This window comes from Nesoenas mayeri, assembly GCF_963082525.1.
Source record: "Nesoenas mayeri genome assembly, chromosome: 6".
In the NCBI taxonomy this organism is placed as follows: Eukaryota; Metazoa; Chordata; class Aves; order Columbiformes; family Columbidae; genus Nesoenas; species Nesoenas mayeri.
In genome coordinates this window covers 33,130,269-33,152,174 of record NC_137545.1, presented here as the reverse complement: position 1 = coordinate 33,152,174, position 21,906 = coordinate 33,130,269, and the positions used below count along the sequence as shown (strand labels likewise).

At 39.7% G+C, this 21,906-nt stretch overlaps 1 protein-coding gene across 3 annotated transcripts in view; it reads left to right on the top strand.

The window, feature by feature from the left end:
- MYLK (myosin light chain kinase) overlaps positions 1-21,906 on the top strand; it is a gene marked incomplete at its 5' end in the record, with an annotated part of 144,848 nt that overhangs the window by 66,008 nt on the left and 56,934 nt on the right. For 2 of the 3 annotated variants that reach the window (XM_080347251.1, XM_080347253.1), the window contains 6 exons: positions 550-796; positions 7,332-7,412; positions 7,768-8,468; positions 8,874-9,062; positions 18,723-18,839; positions 20,791-20,874. In XM_080347251.1, coding sequence (XP_080203377.1) covers positions 550-796; positions 7,332-7,412; positions 7,768-8,468; positions 8,874-9,062; positions 18,723-18,839; positions 20,791-20,874 — 1,419 coding nt within the window. Of the gene's footprint in view, positions 1-549; positions 797-7,331; positions 7,413-7,767; positions 8,475-8,873; positions 9,063-18,722; positions 18,840-20,790; positions 20,875-21,906 lie in introns of all 3 variants that reach the window. The other variant, XM_080347252.1, reaches the window with a different exon arrangement.

Sequence of the window (21,906 nt, the reverse complement as noted above, 5' to 3'; positions counted from 1 at the left end):
ATGTAAAGGAACTTAACCAGAGGATTTTAGAGAGCTGTGCCTCCAGGGGTGGGTCCGTATCTGTTGTCACTGTCTGCTCTGAATTCAGACCTTCCTCTATTCTCTACCGTCCCCTGAGGTCTGGCCTTGGGATCAGCCTGCTATATTAAATGCAATTTTATGCAACTGTTAATGATGATTTATTTCATGAGCTCTCAACTGCACAGCAGTCATAGTACTGTCTCTTGCCCTTGAAGCTATTCCTACTCTTATTCTCCAAGGACAAATCTTCAAGATTCCTTTTAGGGCAGCTTTAAAGTCCTTTTGTTTTGCTCTTAATATAAACCTGAACTGAGCCAGTAAAGTGCCAAGTAAATGATTAATTTTAGTACCAACACAAGTTGCTTCCAAAATTAAAGCCTGACTTATTTTCAAATTAAAAACTTATACCCTGCATGTTCAAAATAACTTTGCTTTCTGTGACTGCTTTCCCTGAAATTATTTATCTTATTAGTTACAATCAAGCTTGGTATTTTCTCCTGATTTGTAAACTGTGTTTGTAAACTACAGAACCTCAGGATGGTATTCAGCCCTGGTTCATTAGCAAACCAAGATCAGTGACAGCAGCTCCTGGGCAAAATGTCCTTATATCCTGTGCCATTGCTGGAGATCCTTTCCCCACTGTTCACTGGTTTAAAGATGGGCAAGAAATAATGCCAGGAATGACATGTGAAATCCTGCAAAATGAAGACATCTTCACACTGATCTTGAGGAATGTGCAGTCCCATCACGCAGGGCAATATGAAATTCAGCTCAGGTATGTTTGCCATGAAAAGAGTTGTTCTCTTGGAACAATGTTATATTTACCCTCACACTGAAATTCCCACCTACTCGCACAAAACAGAAGGGTACTAAAGAACCACAGAATCATAGAATTTCAAGTCTTCTTTCTAACATTTGTGAAGGTAGAACCACAAGGGCCGTTACCTTTTCGCAGATAAGCTCTTTGTTAGATATAGGCCCTTTGTACTCTACAATAAATTGTGAACTGACCTCTATGTGAGAGAGCGACCCAAACTCTGGGATTTGTTACCTGCTGCTGGTACATTTCCACACTTTGGTTTGTGTCCTATGGACATGGGCATCTTCTCTTATGATATGCTGGTGGTTTCACTTGGACTGAGAGAGAATCAGCTATTTCAGGAAAACTTCAAAGACAGAAGAAGGAAAGAGAACAAGAAGATCAAAGGAGAGCCAAGAGGGTTTTGCGGCAGATTTTGTTGTGGCTGAGTTGAACAAGTGAACAGTAATGATCTGATGTAGTTGTTGGTCATCCAGGCTAAGTGAATCGCTGAAGGCACTTGTCAAAGTGAAAGCTGCATGACTCTAGAATATAACAGAATGTACACTTAGAATATAAATTGTTTCAGAAAATTAGCAGAGAAGAACAATTTTGGGAGAGTGCAGAAGTAAAATTGTAGCTAGAAAACAACATAGCAGATTAAGTGCTAGTTTCACTTATTCCCTAATCCTTTTACTGGAGAAATAACTGGGGATTCCACAAAGATCAGTGCATTCATGTTGGATTTTTCTAAATCACATTGAGTAAAGCTATGTTGTAATTAGAGCAAGGGGAATGCAGATACCTCTTTTTACCTTGCTGTCATTTGTAAAATTCCTGTTACTCTTTGGGGAACAGAAAGTCATGTGCTTTTAGGCAATTGCTTATTACTGTGAACAACAGGGTAGTAACTGCCTCTGGAACATCCAAGGAGCCAAATGTCAGCTGTATAACTTCAAGTTTCCAACACAGCTAAAATAATTTTCAGCAGCAAATAATCTTGTCTAAATAGCTTTTGAACTCCCTGCATTTGTCTTGAATATTTGATTGAGAATTGTTTATATATTCAGAAACAGTCTTAACAGTACCTGAGAGGAGAGCTGTGTTTTCTGTCTTTCTCTCAAAAAAATCCTACAAAGTCCATTAAAAATATTGAATAACTGAGAAACCACAAGTCAATTCACTGAAGAGTTTATGGAGAAGTTGACAGTAGTCTATTTTTAAACAATCATTTTCTTTTCAAATAAAATGTGCAGCTCTTTTCATGTATTAGTTTTAGAAGCATATTGCATAGCTGCTTTTAGGCAATCATTCCTTCTCCAACTCCCTTAATTTAGTCTGGGCATGGTTTCCTACTAGTGTTAATTATTTTCCAATTTTCTTCTCCATTATTGTTAAGCTCTACATTCTGTCCTAATGCCACCACAATTCTCCTTTTTTGTTGGCTGCTCATAAATTAAAACACTGGTATTAAAAATTTAGATTTAACAGAAGATCTATTTGTCTCTTCATAGTTCTTCATCCTTTCATCAGAGTGAAATGACAAGGGTGTGTAGCCCAGTGTGATTCTAGTGTGATCCATCAATGATTGATGGCTGAGTTGCTTGCTTTCCCTCCTTCAACGTTATTTCGAAAATGCATTTGCATTGCATTTTACTATATAGCAGACTACCAAGTCTGACTTTTAAGAGGGTAGTCATTGTAGCCTCTCCCAGTCCTTGTTTAAAAACTACACAGACCTCTGATTCCTCTACACTTGCATTCTTTAATTGTCCTAATAATGTTCCATTGAGCCTTTTATTACTCCGGCCTCAAGGAATGATGTTGCATAAATATTAATATAAAAAGAACAGAATCATCCACTATTGTGGTTCATCCATTGAAATTTGAACGTTTTACAGCCTGCAAAATGCCAGCCCTTGCAGTTGGGTCAGAGTCTCTGTGAAAACATCATGACTGAGATGGGAAATAACAATCATTTTTTGATGCAGAAAACCAGAGACATCATATTCTGCTCCTGTCCTTTGCATCCTTCCAGTGATGCAAGCACTGGTATCCTTTTATCCCAGTATGACTTTCCCACGTTCTTTCAGTCAGAGGGTACATCATAAATGAAGAGGTAAGCAAAGAAATGGGCAGTACTGGACAGACATTGACTTTGTTATGCAAAACCTTTATAATAGCACTGTCAACATGAGAGTCCTCCTGCAGTTCCTTAAACAAATCATCTGCTTTGTTAACCTTTGTCTTCTCAGACACTGAGTATTTCTCCATAAAAGTTTGATTAGTGTTGATTAATCTCATTTAGAGGTTTTGGTAATCTGATTAAAATCACAGACAAATATTCATCTTATAAATCAGTGGTACCTCAAATACTATGCGATCCAGGTTATATAAAAATCAGTTGTAAGTTTACATTCCATTACACCAAAGAGTAAACATAGTTCTGTCTTTTCAGTAAAACATAGTTTGCAAACCTTGTTTACAGATATCAACACATTGTCTGTTTTTAGGAAAGAAAACCCTGACTCCTTCCCACTCCATTCTCCCACTCAATGCTGTAAAACGCAAACAAAATGACTGGTCTTTCAGGTATAAAAAGTTTTTGGCCAGACCCTCAAATGAGGTAAATCAGTGTATCCTCTTTGAAGCCAGTGGAGCTGCTCTGCTTTATGTCAGCTAAAATTGTGATCCAGTAGATTAGTTGCTTTCTTTGGGGTTAAAGCTTCATGGAGTCTGGACTTTCTCTCCATTTAACTAACTCACAAAAGAGTTGCAAAACTTCATTCTGAGGCCTTGCAGTTACCTGCACTGAAGCACCAGCTATAGCTGGGATCAACTTCTTTGCCCCCTTCAGTTCATTCTTAAAAAAATGTGATTTACTCTGCAATACTGGTTTCACATTTAGTAGCCTGGTAGGATTTTTGGTGTGTCCCTACACTTTAATTAACAATGTTTTTTTTTCCTCTTCCTCCAGAGAGTCCTTCCTAGGGACACGCAGACAATAAGTCTCATCTAAGGTTCAGTGAAAATATTTGAATAGATTCTGCCAAGAAACTACTATTTCAAGATATTTTGAACATAAAAGCCATTCCAGGGAAAACTGATCTCACAATAGGACAGAGTGCTATTTTTAAAATTGCTTCAGGCTTTGCAGCTGGGGTTTTATTTGTTTTTGGTGGGGTTTTTTTATAATTACTCCTTGACATTCTAAAGATAAGTTCTGTGCATGAGCATTCTACAGAAGAATACTGCAAAAGTCAACACTTCCAGACACTTCTTTATAGTATAGCTGCTGAGCATAGGTTTTATCCATGTCTATCATTATTCTACAATAACAGAGCCACTAACATCTGTCTTTGTCTAGGGTTTTGTTGATAAAATGGCAACACAGAGAACCTCAAGTTGCAGAAGTAATATTGTTATTGCCAGGATTCAAAACAGTGGAGACGTGAAAGACTTTGTGGTGCTTGTGTACTGCAAAACTGTTTTTTCTAACTGCCCCTGTGTATCTTGTCTTGCCTAGATTCTGAAATTACGTAAATGAAAAAATATTTACAAAGTTTCCATAATTATTCTTGATTTAATTTAGCATCTAAACCATCCAGTCCTTCTTAATTTTTCTTGGCTTGTTTCTCTTTTTCCATCTTGCGATCTCCAAGGTGGGTCAGTGTTATTAATTTCACCTTTTTAGACTCTGCAACTGAATTCAGAAGACAAAATTAAGTTTTCCCTGCTCCTAAAATCAGTAACAAAACTCACTTTGATTTGACTGGGAGCAGGACTTGCCCTGAGAAGGCTACACTTTTGAACATGGATATGATGAATCAGACACAGACTTGAGATTTATATCCAGTGGTCTAGTTTTCAGCCATTCACTTCAATCAGAAATCATAATTAAGATCAGAAAACTATCTTGTGAATATTTTTTTTTCCATCTAGGTACTTCTCTATCCCACTCTTGCCATAATTTGTAAGTGCTTCGCAAGGTTTTAAAAATAGAAAGAACAAAATGCTCTCCTGCTTTCTTACCCCTTCCTTTATTTTCCAAACCCTGTGAAAAATAGCTTAGTTTAGAGAGGTTTACTTTGCTTTCCTTACTTGCTTCTTTGCATATGTGAGGAATTTGCAGAAGGAAAGATGCACTGCAGAAACGGGTCCTGCAGAAATGCTGTTATTCTTCACAGTGGTCAGGACCGTGTTCAGTATCCCGACATCCCTCTCCTGGGAGAGTACTGTCTTTGTTACTTTAACCTCTCCCATTGGTGACACAATTCTTGTGGGCAAATATTTTTGCCATACAGTCATGACAGAAGCTGTGCAGTGGTGCCTCCCTATTTGATGTATGCTGTAAATTGTCTATACTTCAGCTTGCATGGCTTCTCCTACTTTGTCAGCTTTGGATTGGTTTTAAGTCCTAAAGGAAGAGTAATTGAGTTCTAGGAGACTTATAGGAGGGATCTGCTGGTAAAGCAACATCCTGCTAACAGCCCTGTAGCACTGCTGGATGAGAAAGTACTTGAACAGTTTCAGAATGCGTCTGCTTTTCTTAAAAGCTTCTGAGAGCAGAGAAAAAAAAGTCTTGAGTTTCCATATTGGCAAAAGGGAACAGTTTGAAATGCATTGTTTAAAGACAACAGGTTTTCAGCAGTGTTGGTACCCTGCCATCATTTGATGCCAAGCAGTACATTGGGAGGATATGACGTGCAATTCTTTATTTTTCTGTCTTTGCTTCTTTCTATTTCTCTTGCTTCCAAGTGGAAGTCACACATAAGAGGAAGTAAGAATGGCAGATCTCCAGTGCAGGACCGAGTTAAATACTCTTAGCATTGGCTTGGATCCTCCCCTGCCATTTGGACAGTTTCTGTTTGGTACTCGGATGTTCTCTAGATTTTGTATTGAAGGAAATGAGGGCTGTGGCTTTCAGTGCTATCCTTGTGCATTGCCTTCAACAGTAGTTTCTAGTGTACATATTTGGACTTGTTGGATATGAAGCGTTGAAAATATTTCTATGGATTCTTGTTCTCAATGCTCTCAAGGTCAAGTAAGGTGTGTTCCTACCAGCAGGGCCTTTACTTTGCGATCCAGTTACTTCAGTCAACCCTTCCAATTTCTTCTTAGTGTTAAAGGCTTGATTTTCATGTCAGTCTGATCCACTGTTTCATTTTCTAAAGAAACAGAAAGCAAGGGAAATACCTCTGAAAAGGTGATGGCACTAATTGCTGTTATAAAGATGTAACTTAGTGCCGCACCTGTGTTAATGATCTTGCGTACTGTGTGACTTCATTGCAAGTTGCAAATAGGTGAAATTATAGCTTATTCACCCAAACAGGGACATATCTAGGACTATATTTCCATGGACTATTTAAAAAACAGGCCAGACAATATGTTTATGGCAAACTACCAAAAGGTACTCCTGAGTCTGTGTTTTAAATGTCAGGGCAAAGTAGACTTGAAGGTACTCTTATCTAGCAAGTCTTTTGAAAGCAGAACACAGCTGGGAAAACCCGTCTCTCTTTCCTTCCTCCCCACTACACAGATGTTTTGTTCATGTCCAAGAAATGTTTTCAGTAGCAAAAATTACTTTTGCTTGAAAAAGAAAAATCATCCAGGACTTTGCAGCCCATTCACAAGGTTATACCTAAATTGGGAAGGACAAATGTGTTTTGACTAATGAAAAATATCTGTAGCCCTTAATCGATTCAAGTTTGTTTTTTAATAGCAGTTCAGGGGAATGGTGGCAATAGTTACACAACTGCTGCTCTGGGAGAGTTAAATTTTGCTTTTGACATCTCCTGTGTTGAGTCGAGAAGAGCCGTTTAGGGCTAGAAGAATGATATATATCTGTGGGAGGGAGGGAGCAGCAGGGGTAGGGAGAGCACTTTAAATGAATTCTTTAATGGGAGCCCTTTCCAGAAGGCATCCATGGTATTCCTCTGCAAAAGGAAGAATAAGTACTCAGCACCATATATGGTGACACTTTTATGTTTTTTTATATAAACACGTACAGGCTGGAGCAATCCATGTTGATGGGTTTTGCTGATTGGTTGGGCTGGGGGGGAGGGAAGGAAATGAGACCCTGCTTTTAATATCTTAGCATTAGAAAACTTAAGAGCTTGGGTTTGAATAAATAAACAGTAGGCAGAGTCGGAAATGTTTTCAACTTTGCAAAATAGCCCCTTCCCCTGCCCTAATTTTCCAGCTTTTATATTTGTTTTCCTTTAGCTTGTTTGTTTGCAGCTGTTTCATTCTGTAAATTGCTTTGATTTTTGTTCAGGGAGTATGTTGTTCCCAATATAGACAGCAACAGATCAGTAGAAGTTATTTGAGATAGCTTGGCTCCAAATATAGGGGGACCAAATCCACGCAGTCAGCCCCCACTGGGCACAGGAAAGGAGGGTGCACGCTGGGTTTGAGCTGCTTTAGTGCAACACACAATCACTTAGCTCAGGCAGCCTGTAGTTTTGGAGGGAGAAACCTCTGCTTTTCTGATTTCACTTAAATATTTCAGGAACCAAGTTGGAGAATGCAGCTGCCAGGTGTCTCTGATGCTGCGGGAGAGTTCAGCTTCCAGAGCAGAAATGCTCAGAGAGTGAGTATTTTTCCCAGGGACTTGCATGGGTGGGTTCTATTTTTTGCTCCGTTAATTCCCTGCTCTTACAGACCCAGGCTGGCTGCTGTTCAACCTAATCCCCAAATGTGACCCAACAAATTGTTTTCATCATAAAGTCTAAGCACATTGCACCAAGCCAGAGTAGAGAAGATCTTTTTTGTTTGTGCCCTTATATGGCTCCTGAAGTCATCATTGATGCAATAAACTAATGGAGAGTGCTCCTCTAATCAACCTCCCCTTCTATAAACACATTTTGTTCCTGCTCTGAGATTGTTCCCTGACATTTTTAAACCAGCCCCTTTCCTGGCTCTCTCTTTTCTTTTTCGGATCATAGTGGGAGGGAATCAGCCAGCTCTGGAGAGCAAAGAGATGGTGGAGATCATGGTAAACTAACATTTGATAGAACAAGTGGCTTCAAAAAGAACAACAGTGAAACCAGAGCAGCTGAGGAAGAGCAGGAAGACGTCCGAGGTGTGCTGAAGAGGCGAGTGGAAACTCGGGAACACACAGAGGAGAGCCTGAGGCAGCAGGAAGCTGAGCAACTTGATTTCCGAGATATTTTAGGCAAGAAAGTCAGCACCAAAAGTTTTTCTGAGGAGGAACTGAAAGAAATCCCAGCCGAGCAAATGGACTTCCGAGCAAACCTGCAGCGGCAGGTCAAACCCAAGACCTTGTCAGAGGAGGAAAGGAAAGTTCATGCTCCTCAGCAGGTGGACTTCCGCTCTGTGCTGGCCAAGAAAGGCACCCCAAAAACCCCATTGCCAGAGAAGGCACCACCTCCTAAACCAGCCATTACAGATTTCAGATCTGTGCTGGGCTCAAAGAAAAAGCCACCTGCAGAGAATGGCAGCGCTAGCACCCCAGCAGCAAATGCCCGCACCAGTTCTGAAGCCCAGAATGCAACCCCCAATTCTCAAGCCCCTGTTGCCAAACCAGCAGTGAAAAAAGAAGAGAAGAATGACAGAAACCGTGAACATGGGTGTCCAGTGGTGGATGGTGGAATAATTGGGAAAAAAGTTGAAAACAAAGCAGCAACAAGCAATCCACCGGCAAGCAAACCACCAGTAAGCAATGCACCGGCAAGCAAACCACCAGTAAGCAATGCACCAGCAAGCAATCCACCAGCAAGCAAACCACCAGTAAGCAATCCACCAGCAAGCAAACCACCAGTAAGCAATCCACCAGCAAGCAAACCACCAGTAAGCAATCCACCAGCAAGCAAACCACCAGTAAGCAATCCACCAGCAAGCAAACCACCAGCAAGCAAACCACCAGAAAGCAAACCACCAGTAAGCAATCCACCAGCAAGCAAACCACCAGCAAGCAATCCACCAGAAAGCAAACCACCAGTAAGCAATCCACCAGCAAGCAAACCACCAGTAAGCAATCCACCAGAAAGCAAACCACCAGCAAGTAAACCACCAGTAAGCAATCCACCAGCAAGCAAACCACCAGTAAGCAAAGGAACAGCACCTTCCTTTACAGAGAAGCTCCAGGATGCTCAAGTAGTAGATGGTGAAAAATTGGTCTTACAATGTCGGATTTCCTCTGATCCCCCTGCAGCTGTCACCTGGACTCTAGACAGCAAACCCATCAAATCATCAAAGTCCACTGTCATCTCCCAAGAAGGTAAATTATTTGCATTTGAAGGCAGCTGGATGGCACACTGTTATATCCAGCTCTTGATTAATAATATTTAGTTCATTAAAGGTAAAGCAATACTTTAAGTGCTGTGCCAGTAACTATTTCCAGATGCAACTTTCTTGTTATTTCAGTGGAGTACACAAGGAACAGTATTGTTTGACATTTCTTGCAGATTCTTCTTTAACAACCTGCAGATGTAATTTTTATAAAGTTGTCTTCTTGCATTTTCAAATGCTGTTTACATTGCTAACGCTGTTTAAGGAGCTGGTACATGACATTTACTTAAGCTGTACTTTAAGGATTTAGAACATTGGAAACAGAATAATATTCTTGCTGGTTTACAAATTCTAATTTCATTCTTCTGCATGTTTAGTATTTCAGGCTTTTTATTGCAATAAGAAATACAGAAGCAAAGAGGTGTTGTGTTATAGAAAGATATTACAACAACTTCTAGTTACATAGTTAAGATTAGAGTTGAGAATTTATTTCCAGTCTATTTAATGCCCCACCACAGATGCATCTGTTGCCTTTACAGACACTTAAATATTTGAATCCCACTGGCCTGGCAACTTTTAACTAATGTAAGAATAGTACAGAGTTTGGTAAAAGTCCTCAGAGAGAACACTTACTGTTGTCAAATTGAGTGATCTTTCTATATTCCACATTGTGAACAATGAAACCCTACTAGGCTGGTTTTGTATGAAAGCTGATATTGTATCTGGACAAAATATATTTTCCCTGGGACAAAACTAGGGAGGATAACTACTAATACAAAAGTATTATTAACTTCATATTTGTTTCATAAAACACTGGATTATACAGAGAATGACACTGTCCTGCACGTGGTAGTAAAAAGTTCTTGTTCACAGTAAGAATTATAGCTTAGCATAGTGGTGTGCACTCTTAATTGTGAATCTTTTTAATCCAGACTATTTTCAGTATTATTAAATGAGAACCAAATGACTATGCACAATGGTTCACCACAAGAGATGAATCCCATTGCAGTGTTCTAAGCACTGAAACATGAGGATCCCTTTAAAGTGGATGCAGTCAGAAATAACATTGCCTTCAGATAGCAGGGAGGGAAAAAAGGTACCCAAGTGCTACATTAAGGGGATACCAAAGTAAGTAGACAGAGAGAGGGAAATGGTAGCAGGTGTGTTGTGTCTGACATGTGTCTGAAGTAGCATTAAAAAATTATTTATGAGTACATGATGATTTGCACCAGAGCAGACTGTATAGAATAGGGGTAACTGTCATGTATGTGAGAAAAAGTTGAATGATGGAAATGCCACCCTTGTAAAAATTACTGACAGGATCAGGAAGGTGGAAGACTGCAATTTAATCAGCCTTACACTGGAAGAAAAATTTCAAGGGTTTTCTTGGAGTTGCTCAGAGTTAAAAGAAATTATGCATCTCAAAGCTTCATGTCTCCTACCAAAGTACATCAGATAGACAGCATCTCTGTATCAAAACTTCTGAGCTATGGTAGAGCCTCCTAAAATTCCAAAGCATTAGTGTTATCGTGCTGAAGAAACATGTTTCCTGACAGAAATAATCTGAGTGCTTACCTGTTACAAACTCCCAACTTACATTCACTTTATAAAATGATACCGTGGAGCTGAAACTCCAGTGTAGTTGTGTTTACAGTGGAGTGATCATCAAGTACAGAAATGCTCTAGTACCTGCCTGAGCAGGGCATGTGACTTATCCCATGCAGTCTGTCTGGGCTAGGTGACACTCTTTGTCAAAACACTCCAGAGCTGGTATTTTGTCAGGATGTGCTTTCCGTGGAGGAAAGGAGCACTGGATAAGGAATCCACACTTTTAGGACAGCTTCTCACAGGGAATGAATAAACTGCCCTTATGTTTGAGTTTTACCTGCATTATTACACTAGTATACTGCTTAGGCAGTCAGTACCACCAGTACTTCAGAGTTATGCTTGCTTTCGCACATATTTGCAGAGGATCTTAGAAATAAATACTACACAGGGAAGTAAACGGTAAAATTTTCTCCCCTGAAGGAAAGAAATGGAATGAGGATTAGAGCTATTTTTTATAAAACTTATTACATGTCCTCTGGTACACTGAGGGGATGCCTTGCACGATGGTGGATTTAGGGTTTTTCCTGACAATACCTGCTAGCTTTGGTACTTGGAGAACAATGTGTTGCTCCTCTCCCGCTGTGAGATGCTTTCATGCCAACTGTTAAGTAATTAACTAGGTGTGCATGATACTCACTTTAAGTAAGTCCCACTTTTCTCAGAGAGTGATTTTTCTCTTTTCCCCTCATGAGGAACACATAAATAGTTGAAAGAACCAGGAGAGGAGAAGGAATAATTAGAGCTGCAGACTAGAATTGAGAAATAACGAATTCAGGACGAATATAATGAAATATTGTTCAACAGAGAAACTGTATGGATTAGTCTCACAGAAAGTGTTTGATGCAGCTTTAAACATAGAGAGCAACAATAAAACTGGATGCAGGACTCAGCAGCCCAGTGCCAAAACCCCAGATTCCACCTTTTGCCCCAAACGCTGAAAAAGCAGCTTTGTCACACCAGCAGGTGTCATGTCCTTCAGCAGCAGTTGCTTTGGCCAACCTTGGAGCAGCATTTAATGGGCTCTGGAGATAATCCCCTAGAGTCATCCTCAGCTGAAAGAAGGTTGAGTCTGTGGGGAAGGAGAGGAATTCAGAGCAAACAGACCTAGCTCATATTGGCAGGCTTAGGTGTTGCAAAGCCACTTTTCATTTCTTTAGTATGACCTTGCTCCTCTTGTGTTCAGCAACAAAATCCACTATGGAAGTGGATAGACTGAGTCTATTCTTAGCTATTTCAGCAAACAGTTTTGTGCTGCTGTGATGAAGTGGTAGTGACCACTTGTTCTCAAGCATGGAAAATTGTCCAGAGGTACCTCACAGAAGAATAACTAACTTGTTCTTAGTGAGCTGGATACTGGAAAATCCTCTTTCTAGAGTGAGACACATCTATCTGCTTCTAATTATATTACAAGCCCATCTTAGTATGGGCCACTGGCTAGTGGCCCACAAACTGTTCAGTGTAACCAGCACATGAACCTGCAGAATGCCATGTATTTGTCTTTTGGAAATTCAATTAACCCTCTCTGACATTGCTAGAAATAGATAAGAGTTTTCTGATGACCTGGTGAAAAAAATATTGCAAAGATAAATACATAAAATCTCATTTCAGGAACATGCCCACCTGATAAAACAAATGGCATATTTGGCCAGGAAGGGCGGACTTAAAAGTATACCTGTGTGTAACAAGTTCACAGGATCGACAAACAAATTATTCCCTTTATGTGTCACTGAAAGTAACTTTCCTTGGCATATTTGTCCCAGCTGATAGTTAGGCTCTTTACCTGTTAGAAACAACTCTATTCACTCATCTCCTCTGTGTTTAAAGACATGAACACTACATTGCCTGTCCAAGGCTGTTCAGCCATTAGTGTGCAGCACAAGGGGGGATGTTAGCCCCACTTCTGTACCATTGGAGAAGCCCGAATTCAAACACCCGGAGCAGAATAATTGCTGATTAGTAAGGCAAAGGAAAAACTAAATCATGCCTCAAAAACGACCTTCATCTTCAGGTGTATTTATACAACATTTCTGTTGTAGTCTAGTAATTAATCTAGGGCTTGCAAAGGATTCTAGTATTCCAAGGTTAAATTTCCATTAGTAATTAGAAGTCAGCTCTGGGCAGCATCGTGCTGAATGTCACAATCACAACATATCTAAGATCAATCTCATTCCTTCCATTTTGCATTTCAACTAGTAATACTGTTTTGTTTCCCTTTGAAATCGTGGATGTCAGTACTTGTTTCACCATTTTTCTTAATAATTCCCCAAACAGTATTCTGTCTGTTGATTGGTGTGAGTGATTTATTACTTAAAGTATCATTTTGGTAGGAGTTTATTAATGTTTTGATTTTACTTTTTTCTTATTTTAAACACTTGTCAGAGTGTGGTTATCTACATTCCTGGCATAGATACTGATGAGATTTTTTTTGTCTGTGAAATCTCCAAATAAATGGTAATTGTAACAAAAGAGAGTACTCATAAATTAGACCATTATGCAGTTATATGGCCAGGTTAGACGGTGTATGATTAAAAGGCAGTTGATTTTCATATGAGAGAGTTTTTTGTTTGAAGTTACAGGGGGCTTTTTGTTTGGAGAAAAGTTTTTAAGAAGCTCTAGCAGACATGACAGTGGAGTTAGACTTATAAGGACTGAATAGAATAAGTTTCCTCACACAGTGAACTCTTTAGAGCAGGAACCATTTTGTTTTACATTTGTATGGTACTTGGCACAGCAATGCCCGGTGCTAATGTCCTGCTGTGTGACTCAGGCTTGGATAGAAAATCCAGATAGAAAATTTTTGCATGATTACGAAAGTTGTTCTAGAAGATGACAGTGAAAGGGGTTTGGAAGCTGGCGGCCTTACTAGACTGGAGAATTGAGGTGCACAACGAATTTAAGCAAAATCTGGCAAAGTTGCCATTTTTTAAATCAGCTTGTTCTGCTTTCTTTGGGTAGATTCAGTACCATGTGACTATACAGATGGAAGAGGAACCACTCACTGTAGGTTTAGGTAGTAGGGATGGCGTAGCCCAGAAATGCCCGGAGTTTGTACTGCTTTGTGCAACACAGCATTTTTTTTTCTTGGCAGCTATAAAAAGTTGGTAATCTTGTTAGCAATAATGCCTTAACAACTTTCTTGTGACTTAGCTCCTAAATCTTCCTATCAGTTGTGCAAGTCTGTGTGTGTCAGTCTAACTAGGATCTGCCATGACTCTCTTTATTTCTTTGTAATTAACTTCGAGCAAGACTTTCATGTATAATTAACATAACTGGGTGTACTGCTGAAAGTAGGTGTATTCTGCAGTTTTAAAAAAGCTTCACAAAGTTTAAGGCTAGGGAGATCATCTGAGCATCAGTTCTGACACAGCTCCATGTTTGTCACATGCCACAAAATTTCCCTCTATACTGCCATTTCTGTCTGAATCTTTCTTCCAGAAATGCATGGAACACAGGTTTAAATATAGCAAAAGAGAGCCATTTGCTATAATCAGCGGTAATTTATTGCAATGTCTAATTATTCATATAAGTGTTTTGTTTTTAAAGAAAGAAACAAAGCAGTGTCTTATTTCTAGTTTGAAGGTATCTGGTTTCTTCCTCTGTACACTTGTCTCCTTTCTCTGCTAAGCCAAAGAGCCCATTTATGCTTGATAGAATGGCTGTGACTCTGTAATGAAGATACTTCTCTGTCTCTCTTTTTTCTAAAACTTAACAAGTCATGCTCTTACTAACTTTCTCTCCATAATGTCCTTTATCCAGCCCTTGGAGGCTTGGAGTCATTTTTTTTGTTGTTTTCCTGTTGTCAGCTTCTTTGTGAGATCTTTATTTGGGCAACCCTAACGCTCCCTAACATGAAAGTCATTAATATAGAAGTACAACAATATAGCATTAATTACAGGCAGAATAATGTAAGCACAAATATTTCAATAAAGACAAAGAAAATTGCCTTTACACAGGTACATTTGCCAATTAAATGTGTAATCTCATGAACAATTAAAGTAGAGTTCTACATTGTTTTCCTCAAAACGCCATCAATTAACAATAATTCAATTTAACAGTTTTTCATCTCTGAAATTCATGTGAGTTTTTTCACTACTTCTCCTGTTGTCATTATAACTGTAGTCAATATTTCCAAGTCAACCTACTTGCCGTTTTTACACAACTATGACACTAGAACAAGTTTGTACTTTCCCAAACAATTTGTGATTGATTATGAAATTAACACCAACAGGCCAAAAAGTTCCTTAACAAATTTGTTATGACTCCAAGGCACAATTTCTCATGGCTTAGTATTTATTTATTTTGTCTAAATATTCTGTAGTGCTTCTTTATGCCATGGGATACCAATGAGAAAGACATGAACTTCAGTCTGCATCATGGATAGGAGTCAGGAGTTTGGCCAGCTAGATGCCAGTGCAGGGAATTAGACTCAGGAGCTTTTTTGTGTTGGTTTGTGTATTTGTTTTATATCTGAAGTTGACTTTCTGCAGAGGTTCATGGAAAGAATGCAGAAGCCTAGAGATATTTTAAACTGGCTTGCACTATTTTTGAGTAAGTCAGAAAATCCTTTAATAGCTCAAAATGCAAGGGAAAGGCTTTGTGTATCTAAAGTAGAGCCTCCAGTAAACTGACAGCTTCTGTGGCTGTTTAGGTCTTTTCTAGACCTGCACCAGTTCCGATGTCTAAGTGGAATATCCCCTTATTCATCTTTATTCCAATCCTGCCCTTTGTAACAGTATTTTAAAGACTGTCCATGGGCTGGTTACTCAAAAAAAAAGGGATGAGGGAGCTAAATTGACAACAAATTCTTTTAGTTGGCAAGGATTTGTGAAGTGCGAGGATTCAGAACAATCAACTGGAGTAACCAGTCTGGGATTTCTTGCAGTTATGAGAAAGTAAGCTTGTTTCAGGTCATCAAGGGTTTTTGTAGAGGAAATACCAAATACTTCATTGAAAGACATTTGCCCTTCTAGCCTCGGGAATTGACTGTAGCTCCAGATCACAGAGCATAGGCCTATTGGGGAGTTTCCTGTCCTTATAAAATCTCTTCAAGTTTTACCTGTTTCTTTTTTTTGGCTTTCTGGTTTTCTATAGCCATGTGCCCTCTCAGCCTTCCCTTACACTCCTGACCCAGCCTGGATAGTACTTTTTTGAACCACTGGCCAATTTCACGCTAAATCCTAGAAGCCCACAGTTTCATGAAAAGTAGTGACTAAATAAAGGAGAATGATCCAAATTATCTTGTTTCCCCCTCACTCCTCCACTGAGAGCAGAATACCACCATTGCACTGGGTGCTAGCGACAATCCCAGTAATCCTCATGTACTTTGTATGTGCTGGTCCAGTGCAGTTGCTGGGGAGTATAAAGGACTGGAGGAAAATGGGATGCAGATTACTGCTGCAGGGAGCTGGAAGTCAGGAGAAAAAGGATACAGTCCTTTAAAAAACAGGTTTCCTTCACTATTCTTCTCACAAAATAACTTCATTAAAATTCAAAACATATAAATATTATTTTGGAATGAGTAAGACACTTTATTTCATGAGGACTCTGCCTCCAGTGGAATAAGCTAAAGGCAGATTCAGTCAGACCTCTGCTATGCAGCCTGGCCAGGGCTAGGTTTTAAATGCAGAACTAACACTGAACACGCATGGCAAGTCAAGGATCATCATGAGAAAAACGTAGGATTTGCTTCAAGTTTTCAGTATAATTGTGGAGAATGACTTATTGTTAGGGTGAGATGTTTCTGTTTGTATATGCAGCACAAGGAATTGTTTCTCATAAGGTGTTATGTTGCTGCACTATGATGGATGGAAAACGCTGCAATGGCATGAGTGGTAAGGGATGACCCCAGGTCACATTAGTCTTCAATCAGCTGATTGGCGTGCAGGTGAGGAAGGGCTTTTGAACAAGTAGAAAACTCCAGCAAAAACTAAATAAATAAGTAAATGCTGCTTTGTTCCAGTCCTTAATCATCCAGTTGTCCTTACAAGTCAGACTCCTTCCCTGCAGTAAGGGAGACAGAGATCTCCTTTATAGGTACGTGTCTTTGTTCCGTAGTTCATTTTCAATAGCATTTTTAGGTTCTAATATGAGATCTTTCCTAATCATGTTATATAGATTTGTACAAATTCTCAGACTGGAAGTTATCTTTGGCTTGCTCTCCAGTTGTCTCTCTAAACAGCAGAGACATGCGAATTTATGTTTGCTAGATGCCTGCAAGAATACTTTTCTAGTGTCCCTCCTCCATTTGGAATGGAACTGTAGCTCGTGACATTTTTGGCTCAGCCTGACTCATGGAGATGAGCTGCCTCAGGGAAGGCATGTGGCTTTTCTTTTCACCCTGTTATTGGCTGAGCACAACACATGTGAGCGAGGGTCAGTGGTCTTCATCTGAGATCATTTTCACATCATTTCTCAGGGGAGAAGTTGTATTATTTAGAGCTTCTTGATTTTGTGGAGGATGAGGAGGTGGGAAAAAATAATTTTCTTCTAACCCTTGTACATGTCTGGCAAACCCAATTTGTTGGGAACCATTTGAATGTTTTTTATAAGATTTGTCTTGAATAGTAACATCCAGTTTTACAATGAGGAAAAATCTAAATGCCAAAAGCATAATTGCCATGTCAAAACTGAGGTCTAGTCTCCAAGGGCAGTCAGTAAACAAAGTTTTTCTGACAGAGGGATGTTCTTCCCAAGGACCTTTTGAGGTCCTTTTCAAGGACCACTGTCACCTGTGCCTGTGCCATCTCCCACATCACAAGGGATATATTTGATGGGGAGCCTGTGGTCAGGCACTCTGGAAGGCAGAAGGCAACCTTTGGTTAACATAGAGAAAAGTGGCAAATAGCAAGAGATGCTGGGAAATTTCCTTATGCCTCAGGACATGGAAGAAATGTCTAAAACATATCATCTATACAGTCTTGCCATTAACTAGGAGAGCCTGTGTATCAGGTAAATGGAGGAAGGTGGAAAGGTATTACTGTGGCTGAAACAAGTGGAGGGTGGTGGCGTTCTGGACAAGCTAATAGCAATGGGTGGCAGTGCACAGTGCCTCAGGCTGTGTTTAGGGGACAGGCCAGGCTTTCCAGTGAGGGAGGAGGAAGTAAACCCACACTTCACCCTATGTTTGGAAGGGGATATTTGGAAAGGGAAAGTCTGGAGCATTTTATTTGGGATTCTCCCCAGAGAGCAAAGTATTTCGTTGTTCCAAGCAATGGGAGTGAGCATTAGGTAAACCACAGTTCTCCTTCCTCATCCCCCAACTACTGGGAACAGCTTCTGTTTGGGTTCACAGAGTTTTATTTGTTAAGAGGAAATGCATTTCCCTTGGGTCATATGAAGTTTCCCTTGGTAACTACAGAGCTTATGTTGCATCCTGTTTCTGTAAATCCAATGAATTAAACTTTTGCTTTTTTTTTTGTAAATAAATTGATTTGTTGCAGTGAGAAATTTGATGGCCACTGTTATATTGGACTTTCTAACAGATGTTTTACAATATTGGACACTTGTTCTCTGAGTAATTAAAGCAAAAAGAAAATGGGTCTCTGTTGTATTTAAACTTGGGCACTAAGCTGATGTACTTTCACACGTGGATGCTCATGGGAGTGGTACAGATAAGGCTGAATCAAAATATTGCAGATGGTCAGTTGACAGAAGCCTTGTTATTTATGGTCCTACACTACTAGTACTTTTGGAAAAAGACAATCAGAGTGAGGGCTTCTTATCCCTGTTATAAAACAAAGAACAGCAGCAGAGATTCTGCTTTGGTTCTTCTCTGCCCTCATCCATTAACCACTTTAGAGCTGCAGGGACAGCTTCAAATTTCCAATAAAATTCATCTGTCAATGTACTTTTATTTTATTTGGCATTAATAATGTTCCAATCCTGATGTTTAATTTTTAAGGATAAAACATCTTTTTTCTAGCTGTGAATATCACCTGTAGTAAAGGACTGGATCATTTGATGCATTCTGTTCCTTAGTAGCACTAAGGTATTTGTGAACTGCAACATAAGATCCATTTGATCTCTCCTTCCTTTGTCTTAGGGACACTGTGCTCACTTACCATTGAGAAGGCTGTGCCTGAAGATGGGGGTGAATACAAATGCATAGCTGAGAATGCAGCAGGAAAAGCTGAATGTGCTTGCAAAGTGTTGGTAGAAGGTAAGTAATTTGCTGCATGTAGGAAAACCTTTCCTTCAGACTTCCTCCTTCCCCACTTTATTTCCCAAAAACAGCCTTTCTGAAAAACATACACACAAAAGAACTCTGCCTCCTCGCCTCCTGCACTTTTTAGTCAACATGTAATTCAAAGTCTACCATGAAGGAGCATGAGCAGAGAGAGAGTGGTTTTTCCTTCGACTTTGTCTTCTGATCTCCTTCAAGTGGTCACTTTTCTTCCTGAGGTCTCCCTTAGCATATTTCCCACTTCTTATTTCCTGCTGGGCAGCGCACATTCTAGGAGGCTGGAGGTAGATTTTGGCTTGCAAAGTCTTGATCATGGGAGGCTGTCAGCTCACGACATATTCGTTGCATGACAACGTGAATGGTGTTAAACCAGCTGCCAGGCTCACCCTGATAGCAGCACTCATGATGTTAGGAGCTCTCTGCCCACGCAGTCTGGCACCAGAATGACCACGTTCCTGTCTTGATACTGGCTGCCTCATCTGTCTTTTCCACTCATTCCCTACCGGCACGCTGCTTTGGATGCCTGAGAAGAGGTTTTTGATGAATGGCAATAGAGCAAACCCCAGCCACTTAGGAGAGACGCCATTTGATAATTCATGTCTGTGACGAGCAAAGGGGGTGCCTGTTATTTTAAAATAAGAATCCTGATCTAAAACAACAATTAAATTGCTCCCTTCTACTCAGTCTGCTATCAGCATCCCAGACACTGATTTTTAAACTCAACAAGTAACCATAAATATCATTATATTCCATTTGGCCCCATCGACTCTAGTTAGACTAGAGGAGTATTTTACTTCAGTTGTCAAATTACCTCAGGGACCAGTCACTAGAATCTGAGTGTCTGAACTCAGCTCTAGCACAGCCCTCTTCTCTGAATTGTTTGCTAGGAGATTCTGTCTTCCCATGTTAACTTTTTGGAAACAGAGAGACCCACTTTCATGTTCTGGTATCTAAAAGTAGGTGACTGAAATAGATGGTTTCATAACATTTATGTTACTCTTTCTCTGGTAACTAAACTTCAGACAGCTATCTCATGCAGAAATCCTCTGAAAGATGAATACTTGAAAGCTATAAATTAATACAGCTATTGCTGAGATCATAATCCAGATTTGGGATCTTTCTTCCAAAAAGAAATCTCAAGATCAAACAGTCTCATATGTGGAGCTCATTAGAATTAGAATTTGGATTACATCACATGTTCAACCTGGGATAACCTTGCTGAAAAAAAGGTTGCACCTTCTGTTTGTGTGTGTCTCTGTCATATGAGATACATGTGGAAGGGAGCTCGTACTGACTCCCAGCTGCTTGTGGAGCCTGTAGTGCTGAGTAGTTGCTGGATATGAGCTGTGTAATCTTGAGAACAAAGAAATCTATCAAACTTGAGTCCTGTGTTGTCCCTTTCATCATTTTTCTATAAGAATGAACCAATGTGTAACAATATCTTCTTGGAAAGATTTAAACATACAAAGGAAATACTCCTTTTCAAAATGTGTTCATCTACGTAGATCACATAGCCAATGGAATAACCGAACAACATGGCAAGAGGTTCTTTTTGATGAAATGATGCTTCAAATCTGCCTCTCTTCCCCTCTTCCATGCACTGCCTAAAGCAGATTTGCGCACATTGTACTTTGTTTCAATCAGTTTTAAAAGACTTATCAGTTTAGATGGTGCTTCTTGTCTAGTTTTCTTAGGTTCTCAGTACAGCTGATTTCACAGAGGGCTTTCCCTTTTCTGTTCCCTCTTCCTTTTAGAATGTGACATTCTCCTGGAAGTCTGTCCAGAAACTATTTTCTTAGAAACTAAAGGGGCAGCGGTTTCCTCTAACTTTGCAAAAAGATCCTAAACAAACTGATGTTAATAGGCAGTTTTTTTCATTATTCATTTTTAAATAGGATTTACATTTTATTGTTTGTTTTGATTGCAGATGCCTCTGCAAAGACCTCAAAGTCTGCTGAGAAGAAGACCAAGAAGCCTAAGACCACACTTCCCCCTGTGCTGCCAACAGAGAGTAAGTGACAGTGATTTCTGATTACTTCCTTTACACTGGAAACAAAAGAGTGCTTTGGGATTCTGCGGTCATTCCCTTTTGTTTGCAGACACAGTATCAGAAGCTTGTGCTGTTTCTTTAACCCTTTCACATAAGTCATGCGAAATGAGTTTTTGCCTTGTGGGGATTAGTGCTGAAACTCTGAGTTCAGACCTAGCCCACTCTATTCTCAGTTTTCCATAATAATGCAATAAACTTATGACACAGATTTATTTTTGGCTGCTTCCCCAAGAGCACAGACATTCTCGAGTAGTTTTCTTCAACTTGTGTTGTGTCCTGTGTAGACAATATACTATCTTACCATTGGTAGGCAAGGTATCATGTCTGAAATGTCCTGTGGTATAATCTGTCCTTCTTTCTATGGCCATGGGGAGTGGTTTGGTGAGTGTTATATTCCTTGTTTAAAGCAGATTCTTTAATTACTTTTAATGCTTTCTGAAATAACAAATGAGCCATAAATTCCCATGCTTACTATTCTGCATACATGTGTTTTAAATGGTAAAGTCAACAAAATAATGTCAGTTTAGAAATTCTTAATACCACTACTGCTTTTGAAATTAAGCATCCATGGGATACAAATCTCTCTTAAATCAAACACTGGACTTTGAAAGTTGTTTTTGTCTTTCTAAGATGCCCACCATGTGAGTTCCTAAATAAGATATGAAACACAGTCCTAACGGAAACATGAAATATTTTATCCAGCTCTCTCAAATCTAAAACAAAACAAAACAACCCACAACAGTATAATCTGATTTTCCAGCATGGAACATTTTCAGCTGTTTTCAGCAGGGCTCAGTGCATTTTTGTACTGATTGATGATCACAGGTAGTAATTGTACTTCTGGAATTGTTGACTTGCATAGAGCTATACCCTGGGCTTACAGGTATTTCTGAGTTGCTGGCTGAGCATTTTAACTTTACCTCTACCCCATCGTTCGGGGTGTGGGAAGGGTCACACTGACATGCTCCACCTCTGCACCTGGGCCTCAAATGC